This window comes from Erinaceus europaeus, chromosome 3 (assembly GCF_950295315.1).
Source record: "Erinaceus europaeus chromosome 3, mEriEur2.1, whole genome shotgun sequence".
Lineage (NCBI taxonomy): Eukaryota > Metazoa > Chordata > Mammalia > Eulipotyphla > Erinaceidae > Erinaceus > Erinaceus europaeus.
In genome coordinates this window covers 183,445,351-183,456,674 of record NC_080164.1, presented here as the reverse complement: position 1 = coordinate 183,456,674, position 11,324 = coordinate 183,445,351, and the positions used below count along the sequence as shown (strand labels likewise).

Below are 11,324 nucleotides of genomic sequence, written 5' to 3'. Positions count from 1 at the left end.
AATAAATAAAGATAATTTTTAAAAGTAGGAGTCAAGTGGTGGTGCACTTGGTTGAGTGCACGTTACAATGCATAAAGATCTGGGTTCGAGCCCCCGGTCCCCATCTGCAGGGAGAAAGCTTTGCGAATGGTGAAGCAGAATTGCAGGTCTCTCTTGCTCGCTTTCTCTCTCTCTCTCTCTCTCTCTCTCCCTCCCTCCCTCCCTCTCTCTCTCTCTTTCTATCACCCCCTTCACTTTTGATTTCTGGCTGTCTCTATCCAATAAATAAATAAAGATAATACAATCAAAATATATTTATTGGGTAGAGACTAGAAGAAATTGAGACGGGAGGGGGAGACAGAGAGGGAGAGAGACAGAGAGACACCTGCAGCCCTGCTTCACCCTGCTCGTGAAGCTTTCCCCCTGAAGGTGGGGAGCGGGGGCTTGAGCCTGGGTCCTTGCATAGCCAGGTGTGCCACCACCTGGTACTTTCACACAATGACTTTCATTCAACTAATAAAGAGAAAGATGGGGAGACCAGGAGGTGACATCCCAGCACAGCTAACACGTCAACATACGCAAGGACTCAACATCATGCCCCAGGTCCCCACCTGCAGGGGAGAAGCTTCATGAGCAGTAAAGCAGGTCTGCAGGTGTCTCTCTGTCTATCTTCCCCTTCCCTCTCTAATAAATAAAATAAATATTTAAAGAAAGAAAGTGTGTGGGGGGGGCGGAAGGTAGCGCAGCGGGTTAAGCGCACATGACATGAAGCACAAGGACCGGCGGAAAGATCCCGGTTCGAGCCCCTGGCTCCCCACCTGCAGGGGAGTCGCTTCCCAGGCGGTGAAGCAGGTCTGCAGGTGTCTGTCTCTCTCCCTCTCTCTGTCTTCCCCTCCTCTCTCCATTTCTCTCTGTCGTGTCCAATAACAAATACATCAATAACAACAACAATAATAACTACAACAATAAAACAACAAGGGCAACAAAAGGGAATGAAACACACCCATCCAAAAGATCTGTGTGCACATATGTTCATAGCAGCACAATGTGTAGCAGCCAAAACCTGCAAGCAGCCCAGGTGACCAACAACAGATGAGTGGCTGAGAAAACTGTGGTCTAGATACAGTGGAATACTACTCAGCTGTGAAGAATGAAGTCACCTTCTTCACCTCATCTTGGATGTGGCTTGAAGGAGTCTTGTGAAGTGAGATCAGCCAGAAAGAGGAGGATGAAGATGGGATGATCTCACTCATGGTCAGAAGTTGAGGAATAAGATCAGAAGGGGAAACACCAAGCAGAACATGGACTGGGTCTGGTGTCTTACACCAAAGTAAAGGACTCTGGGGCGGGGGGCTTTCAGGTCCTGGAACATGATGGCGGAGGAGGACCTCGGTGAGCGGGTTAGTGTTACGTGGAAAACTAAGAAATGCTACACATGGGGAGTTGGCCGGTGGCGCAGCGGGTGAAGCGCACGTAGCACCAAGCTCAAGGACCGGCATAAGGATCCCGGTTCGAGCCCCCGGCTCCCCACCTGCAGGGGAGTCGCTTCACAGGTGGTGAAGCAGGTCTGCAGGTGTCTGTCTTTCTCTCCCCCTCTCTGACTTCCCCTCCTCTCTCCATTTCTCTGTGCTATCCAACAACGACGACATCAACAACAACAACAACAATAATAATAACTACAACAATAATAAAAACAAGGGCAACAAAAGGGAAAATAAATATGAAAAAATCTAAAAAATGAGAAAGAGAGAGAGAGAGATGGAGGTAGCACTACTTCACTGCTCATGAAGCTTGCCTCCTGTCAGGTGGCAACCAAGAGCTTGAACCCGGGGCCTTGTGGAGAGCGATGTGTACACTCTGCTGCCCCGCCCCCCGGGGCCTTGTGGTTTGCGACAGGCTTTCTTTTTTTTTTTTTTAATTTTTAATTTTTATACTTATTTATTTTTCCTTTTGTTGCCTTGTCATTTTATTGTTTTTGTAGTTATTGTTGCCCTTGTGGTTGTTATTGATGTTGTTGGATAGGACAGAGAGACATGGAGAGAGGAGGGGAAGACAGAGAGGGGGAGAGAAAGACAGACACCTGCAGACCTGCTTCACCGCCTGTGAAGCGACTCCCCTGCAGGTGGGGAACCGGGGGCTCAAACCGGGATCCTTACGCCGGTCCTTGTGCTTTGCGCCACCTGCGCTTAACCCGCTGCACCACCGCCTGACTCCCATGACAGGCTTTCAAAGACTCCAGGATGACAGAAGTCCAGCTCCACCCAAGCCTGTGTGCATAAGACCCCCTCCCACATGCTGCAGTGCCTACACCCCAGGGACACCCCCACCTACGCCCCCCCATCCCGGCAGCCATTACAGTTCCCACAGGGTCTAAGGCCCCCTCCCCTGCGTTTATGACTTTTGCTTGCTTTGGTCATCTGGAGTTCATGTGGGAGGGAGGCCAGCCTGGAGGCGCCCTCCTCCCCCGAATTATCTCACTGAGCATTCTCTCCTCTGCTTCCACCCACTGTTACCCAGATGGCACAAGGGCGTATTTTTGATGGCCGAGTAGTATTCCACCGCACACCTATCTATCACACAGCTCCCTTCTCTGGGCATCGGCCCATGGTCACTCGGGTTGATTCCATACTTTGGCGATTGCTGATCTTTACACAGGACCTTCTCCTGAGCCCCCTCCCCACACACAAATAGGGGAGGGGCTCATTAGAAGCTCCTTGGGGGTCCCTCCTGCTGCCTAGGGACTTCTGACTCCTCACAAAGCAATCAGGGCTGACCCCCCAGCCCCTGACTCCCTCCCACTCCCCCCGCCGAGCCTGGGGCCCCCCACCCATGCTCCCAGGGGCCCCTCTTACCCAGCCCCGCAGGAGTTCATAGGCTGTGACGCCCAGGGACCACCAGTCCACAGGGTACGAGTACCCAGGGCCCCCGTCCACAGACACTTGGAAGACTTCTGGAGCTGCCAAAGACAGAGAGGGGACACCACAGCGTGACTCCGTTTACCCGGCTGCCCTCGGTGTGAAGGCCGCTGGACAGAACGTGGAGTGGACATGCCCCTGGGAAGTGGCTCGGCGGGGACTGTGGGGGGGCAGTTGGAGTGGAGGGACGGTGTCGTGTGCCCCGGACAAATGTCTCCCTCCCTGCTACCCATGGGGCTCCTTGACACGTGCGTGTGTGTGTGTGTGTGTGTGTGTGTGTCAGCCCCCTGCCCGCTGCATGGCTGACTCAGCAAGGGGGGTCCCTGAGACCCCCAGGGCAGAGGACTCTGGACACAGAAGGCAGAGTGGCCAGGGCAGGGGCAGGGGATGAGGGCCGGGCCCTTGTGCCTGGTAACCTGCGCTCAGCTAACTGACACAGACGACAAGAACGTCACCCGCGTGCCAGGGAGACAGTGCAGCTTCACTCAGAAACGCTCATGCCCAAGGCTCCACGGCCCCGTCAGTCTGCCGTAAGCCAGAACTGAGCAGACCTGAGCAGTGTTGGGTTGGAGAAAGAAAATAGAAAGTCGCCTAAGATGAGAAGCAGCCACCTGAGTCAGAATCCAAAACCCCAGAATTAGGCAAGAGAACTCGATGGGGGAAAAGCAGAATCAAGGGACATTTATCTCAAAAAATAAAGGTTTCATCAGAAAGCCCTCAGAGCAAGTAAGAGAAAGATTGAACAGAAAGAGAAACAAGTATTATGCACACACACACTGACACACACACTCACACACACACACACTCACACACACTCACACACACTGACACAGACACACTCACACACACACTCACACACACACTCACACACACTCTCACACACACACTCACACACTCACACACATACACTCTCACACACACTCTCACACAGTCACACACACTCACACTCACACACACACTCACTCACACACTCACACACACACTCACTCACACACTCACACACACTCACACACTCACTCACACACACACACTCAGACACACACACACTCAGACACACACACACTCACTCACACACACACTCACACACACACTCACACACACACACTCACACACACACTCACTCACACACTCACACACACACTCACTCACACACTCACACACACTCACACACTCACTCACACACACACACTCAGACACACACACACTCAGACACACACACACTCACTCACACACACACTCACACACACACTCACACACACACACACTCACTCACACACACACACTCACACACACTCACTCACACACACTCACACACACACTCACACTCACACACACACTCACATACACTCACACACACACTCAACTTACACTCACACACTCACATACACTCACACACACACTCAACTTACACTCACTCACACACACACTCACACACACACACACACTCACACACACTCACTCACACAATCACACACACACTCACTCACACACACACTCACACACACTCACTCACACACACATTCACACTCACACACACTCACACACACTCTCACACACACACTCACATACACTCACACACTCACATACACTCACACACACACTCAACTTACACTCACACACTCACATACACTCACACACACACTCAACTTACACTCACTCACACACTCACACTCACACACACACACACACACCCACTCACACACACACTCACTCACACACACACACACACACACTCATCCACGAGGGGGGGCTGGATGGTGGAACACCTTGTTAAGTGCACAAATTACCACGTGCAAAGACCCGGGTTCGAGCCCTCGCTCCCCACCTGCAGGGGGGAAGCTTCACAAGTAGAGAAGCAGGTGGTCTGCAGGTGTCTGTCTGTCTCTCTCCCTCTCTCCCTCCCCCTCCTCTCTCAGTTTCTCTCTGTCTTAGCCAACAACATATAGAGAAGGAGAGAGAGAGAAAGGGAGACAGGGAGAGAGGGAGAGAGCAAGCAGAAGGAAGCCGTTCAGCCAGGGACTGAAGCTATGAAGAGAAACTGAGGCCCTAAGAGGGTCAGAGGGCAGGCGGGGAGGGGCAGGGGAGCCCCCAGGCCTGGCCCACCCGTGGGGATCTGGGCGACTCACCCATGTAAGGCTTGGTCCCAGCCATGGAGGACGCCCTCTCTGTTCCTTTCAGCATGGTTGCTATGTTGAAGTCCGTGATGTGCACATGGCCTGCAAGGAGAGAGACAGAGACAGAGACAGAGATGATTCATGATCACTCAACCATTCGTTTGGCTTTGTGCGTTAACTCTTTTTCGGCCGCCAGGTCCCAGATGCTACCATGATGCCAACCGGACTTCCCTGGGCAGACGACCCCACCCATGTGTCCTGGAGCCCCGCTTCCTCAGAGAGATACAGAGAGAGACACTCAAGTTAGCCAGAGTCACTGACAGCTGGGGCGTCACCTCCCGGGATTTAACTCTGAGGTCCGCAAGGCAACTGAAGAGAAGCACTGGTGCCTTCCATGGGATAGGCAGCATAACGGTTATGCAAAGAGTCCCTCATGCTGAGGCTCCAACGTCCCAGGTTCAGTTCCCCTCACCACCATAAGCCACAGCTGAGCAGGGCTCTGATAAAAACAAAACCAAACAACCAACAACAACAAAACTGAGACCACTGGTGTTTCCACTAAAAAAAAAAAAAAAGGCGTTCTGTGATCATCAGTAGGGGCATTCCGAGTCGCCCCAATGTCAGGACCCATCTTCTCCAGGTGGCAGATACAGTATGTTATCCATCCCCGCTTTGGAGGATGGAACATTCTCTACCATTGTTGATCCACATGGAGGGCAGGTCCTATGGGGGCCCACAGAGGGGTCCATTATCTTGTTCCTGATGGAGATGACCAGTGACAGTGGAGAGAGGGATCTATTTGAGGTCTAGGCCTATCATGTCTGTGTGGGAATCTCAGGACTTCCCAGTTCATGATCAGTCAACAATTTGTTTGGCTTTGTATGTTAACTCTCTTTTCAGCCACCAGGTTCCAGATGCTACCATGATGCCAATCTGACTTCCTTGGGCAGATGACCCCACCAATGTGTCCTGGAGCTCTGCTTCCCCAGAGCCCTGCCCCACTCGGGAAAGAGAGAGACAGGCTGGGAGTATGGATCGTCTTGTCAACGCCCATGTTCAGTGGGGAAGCAATTACAGAAGCTAGAGCTTCCACCTTCTTCTGTATCTGACAATGATCCTGAGTCCATACTCCCAGAGGGATAAAGAATAAAAAAGCTATCAGGGGAGGGGATGGAATACGGAGTTCTGCTGGTGGGAATTGTGTGGAATTGTACCCCTCTTATCCTATGGTTTTGTCAGTGTTTCCTTTTTATAAATAAATAAATAATAATAAAGGGGAAAATAAATACATTAAAATAAAAAAATTTTTAAAAGCACATTAGATAAAATCCAGCTATTTATTTAAAATTTTTAAAAAATATTTATTGATTTTCCCTTTTTGTTGCCCTTGTTTTTTTGTTGTAGTTATTATTGTTGTTGTTATTGATGTCATCGTTGTTGGATAGGACAGAGAGAAATGGAGAGAGGAGGGGAAGACAGAGAGGGGGAGAGAAAGACAGACACCTGCAGACCTGCTTCACCGCCTGTGATGCGACTCCCCTGCAGGTGGGGAGCCAGGGGCTCGAACCAGGATCCTTATGCTGGTCCTTGTGCTTTGTGCCACCTACGCTTAACCTACTGCACTACTGCCGAACTCCCCCAGCTATTTATTTTATGAAAGAGAGAGAGAGAGAGAGAGAGAGAGAGAGAGAGAGAGAGACCAGAGCACTGTCAGCTCTGATATCTGCAGCGCCCAGGACTGAAGCCAGAACTCTGCTGACTCAGGCCCTCGCCCGGGCCTCTGCACCATCCCCCCCAGCCTCCTAGGTCGCCTCTCATCGGGCCCTTCGCGACCGACTGGGATGAAGACTCCTCAGTGGAGTTGGGGTCTAGAAACTGCCTCGGTGTCACAGGAAATGGATGCAGAGGGGGCGGTGTGCACGTGTGATAGAGTATTCCTGTGTCTTGAAAAAGAAAGTTCATCTGTCTGCCAACAGCAGCACACATGGACTTTGATTTTTTACATCATATCTTGATTTATTTAACATTGGATAGAGACAGAAATCGAGACAGAGAAGAGAGAAAGAGGGAGAGAGATAGATGCCTGTAGCACTAGAGGGAGAGAGATAGATGCCTGTAGCACTAGAGGGAGAGAGATAGATGCCTGTAGCACTGCTTCCCCCACAGGGGCTTGAACCTGGGTCCTTTAGGCGAGTGGTGTGTATGCTTAACACCAAACTCTGGTGGTGGGAATGGAATGGAATTATATCCCTGTTATTTCACTATTGTGCAAATCACTAATAAAAAACTTTAAAAGAGGGGGCCGGATGGTGGCGCACCTGGTTGAGCGCACATGTTACAGTGTGCAAAGACCCAGGTTCAAGCCCCAACTCCCACCTGCAGGGGGGAAGCTTTTTGAGTGGCGAAGCAGTGCAGCAGGTGTCTCTCTGTCTCCCCCTGCTCTCTCAATTTCTGGCTGTCGCTATCCAATAAATAAAGATACAATTTTTTTTAACTTTTACAACGCTAACCCAACTCCCCCAGGGACCCGCTACTTCCCAGCTCCCCGAGGACCCCCACAGGCCCCACGACTCACCGTGCTCATCGAGAAGGATGTTGTCGGGCTTGATGTCTCTGCAAGAGAAGCCACAAGGGGTGTTTGCAGGGCAGGTGACAAAGAGGACATGGGGGTAAGTGCCTGGCTAGTGGCCCATCAACCCCGCCTGGCACGAGGGCTCAGCCAGGGGCAGAGAGGACAGCCAAGCACAAATGGGGTCAAAGCCCCCTGCCCAGTCGTCCTCCTCCAGGCCCAGGACTCCTCAGGCTCCTTCCTGGAGCAAAGCCCCTGGTGGGTCAGTTGTGGGGGGCACTCCCGTGGAGGGGATCCAGCCAGGAGGTAAGTCACCAATCCTCCCTCACCAGCTCAAGGGCTCAGCGATTCAGACAGGAGGACTCGGGGAGCATTCCGGTACAGACACTCGTTTTATTTGGGGATGGGTTTGGGTTTATATAGAGAGTTAAACAAAGAACATTTTTCAAACAGGTCAGAAATGACAGGTTTCTTAAAGGTCAGCTTGCCCCTATGGCAGGGGGCTGGTATGACAAGAATTGATGAGATACATAAAGGTCAAAATGATTAGTCTCCATGATGCAGGCAGGTTAATTATCCAAAGGCATTTGAGAGAAGCATAGGGGTTAAACCAGTAAGGTGAGGTAGAGAGAAGAAAAACAAGGCTTGATGTGAATCATGGATATCAAAGTACACAAGGAAATAGGATTTGGGGGTCTCACTGTCTGGTGTTGGGGGTGTATGATAGTGTGTTCTCCTTTGTGATCAGAAGGTGAAGTGGATGTGTGAACTTTGAGTGACTATCATGAACTTTGAGTGAACCCTCAAGCAGGCAGCCATGTGGCCTGACAGCAGGGAAACTAAGTTTGAGAGGCCTGTAGGCTTTCTGTGAGCCTGAGAGACTAACAAGGAGAAACTGAGTCTGGGAGACTTTTCCCTCTTGGCTCATCTCTATGAGGAGAGAGGCTAACAAGTGGGGTGTCTTTCCAGACCTCCATCTGAGGATGGGGGGAGCTCCCCTAAGCTCTGCCAAGCTCTCACATAGTCCCACAAGTTGGGGGCGGGCAGGATGGAGAGGCCCGGGGGCTGCCAGTCTGGGCTCCAGCACACGAGGTGGAGGGTCACCCTATCAGCATATCCCCATATTCTACCTACTTCAGACAGCCCAGTTCCCTTTTCTCATTATATTTATTATTATGATTGATAGGACAGAGAGAAATTGAGAGAGGTGGGGAGAGAGAGAGGGAGAGAGACAGACAGACACCTGCAGCCCTGCTTCACCACTCTTGAAGCTTCCCCCCTGTACGTGGGGACCGGGGGCTAGAACTCTGGTCTTTGAATATGGTAACAAGTTCACTCATCTGGGGGACCCAGCCCCTATTTATTTAACACACAGAACCTGTTATTGAATTACCTGGAAAGAGAGAGAAATTAAGAGGGGGAAGAGGATATAGAGAAAGAGAGAGACACCTGCAGACCTGTCTCACCACTCATGAAGCTTCCTCCCTTGCAGGTGGGTTCGGGGCCTTGAACCCAGGTCCTTGAGAACTGTAATGTGTGCACTCAACCAGGTGCGCCATGGCCCCCCGCCCCAGACAGCTCAGTTTTCTAGAGGCTGAGTTCACAAGATTGTGGAGCAAAAAAACAAAAGCAAAAACAAGAATTTTTTTTTTGGCCTAAGTATTCAGTTTCAAACAGACCTCTCACGGCATCACAGTATTTAATGAGGGTTCTCTCTTTTTCTTCTTCAAGATTTTATTTGGGGTCTGGGCGGTGGCACACCCGGTTAAACACACATAGTACTAAGCTCAAGGACCCATGCAAGGATCCGGGTTCGAGGCCCCGGCTCCCCACCTGCAGGGGCGACACAAGTGGTGAGGCAGATCTGCAGGAGTCTCTCTGTTTCTCTCCCTTTCTCCCTCCCCCTCCTCTCTCAGTCTCTCTCTGTCCTGTCCAATACAGTGGAGAAAATGGCCACAGGAGCAGTGGAGTTATATGGAACCGAGCCCCAGCAAGAACCCTGGAGGCAAAGCTAAAATGTTAATTTGTGGCCTAAGAGGCGACTTATCTGGTACAGCTCATGCCTTATAACGTACATGTGAGGCCCCGGGTTCGAGCCCTGGCACTGCCTGGGAGCACCATGAACAGCACTGGAGGGACTGGTAGATGATGGATGGGGCAGTGCTGTGGCGTCTGGTCTGTCTGTCTCTCCTCGACTCCTCTCTCCCCAGCCCCTCAAAGAAAGGCCACAGGAATGGCCTTAGGAGACCAGCTGGTGGTGTTGCATTTATGGAAGCTCTGGGCTCTCCCTGGCACTTCCCCAAAGGAGGGAGGGAGGGAGAAAGAGGGGGAGGGGGAGGGAGGGGGGAGGGAGATGGAGAGGAAGTGAGAGGGAGACAACGGGGAGGGAGAGGGAGAGGGAGGGAAGGGGGAGGGAGACAGACAGGAAGGGAGAGAGGGAGAGGGAAAGAGGGGGAGGGAGAGGGAGTGAGAGGGAGAGCGAGGGAGAGGAAGTGGGGGCACAGAGCACCCAGCAGCACCCAGTCCTGTGCAGCCCTGGGAAGGGGACTCAGCCCCTGTGCTCCCACCTGGGCCTAGCACCAGCCGGGCAGCACCCACGGGCAGCTGGGGGGGTCTCGAGGGCACATGGCTGGTAAGCTGGAGTCTGACATGAGGCTCCCCTGCTGTCCATGCAGCTGACCGACACCTCTCCATCCACCAGGGGCTAGTCATCCACCATTACCCGTCGTTTCTGTCCCACCCTCATCTGTCCGGGTTGTCTATCTATCTATCTATCTATCTATCCATCCATCTGTCATTGACCTGCCTACTCACCTCTGGGTAAGTCCACCTCTCTCTCTGCTTTCTGTCTAGCCTTTTACTCCTATGCATCCACCTATCCACCCATCCATCCATCTTCCATCCAACCTCCATCCACCCACCTACCTATACACCCATCCTTCATTCATCCATTGACCCATCCATCCACCCACCTACCTTCCATCCATCCTCCACTCACCTGCCTACTCACCCACCCATCTATCCATGCATTCATCTGTCCACCCATCTATTCTAACCACTCATCATCTCATCCATCCATCCATCCATCCATCCATCCATCCATCCATCCTCTACCCATCCTAACCATCCTTCCATTCATCTATCCTAATCATCCATCCATCTATCCTAACCATCATCCCATCCATCCACCCATCCATCCTAAGCATCCATCCATCTATCCTAATCATCATCCATTCATTTATCCATCCACCTATCTATCCATCTATTCTAACCACTCATCATCTCATCCATCCATCCTCCACCCATCTATCCTAACCATCATCCCATCCATCCATCCATCCATCCATCCATCCATCCATCCTTCCTTCCTTCCTTCCTTCCATCCATCCATCCATCCATCCATCCATCCATCCATCCTTCCATCCATCCATCCATCCTTCCATCCTCTACCCATTCTAACCATCCTTCCATTCATCCATCCTAACCATCCATCCATCTATCCTAACAATCATCCCATCCATCCACCCATCCAAGCATCCATCCTAAGCATCCATCCATCCTAATCATCATCCACTCATTTATCCATCCACCTATCTATCCATCTATTCTAACCACTCATCATCTCATCCATCCATCCATCCATCCTAACCATCATCCATCCATCCATCCTTCCTTCCTTCCTTCCTTCCTTCCTTCCTTCCTTCCTTCCTTCCTTCCATCCATCCATCATATCCATCCATCCATCCA

At 51.5% G+C, this 11,324-nt stretch overlaps 1 protein-coding gene across 2 annotated transcripts in view; it reads right to left on the bottom strand.

The window, feature by feature from the left end:
- Positions 1-11,324, bottom strand: part of STK32B (serine/threonine kinase 32B) — an 84,412-nt gene that overhangs the window by 8,056 nt on the left and 65,032 nt on the right. For both annotated transcript variants that reach the window (XM_060188557.1, XM_060188558.1), the window contains exons 5-7: positions 7,584-7,621; positions 5,021-5,110; positions 2,832-2,935 (exon numbers count right to left, since the gene is read on the bottom strand). In XM_060188557.1, coding sequence (XP_060044540.1) covers positions 2,832-2,935; positions 5,021-5,110; positions 7,584-7,621 — 232 coding nt within the window. The remainder of the gene's footprint in view (positions 1-2,831; positions 2,936-5,020; positions 5,111-7,583; positions 7,622-11,324) is intronic.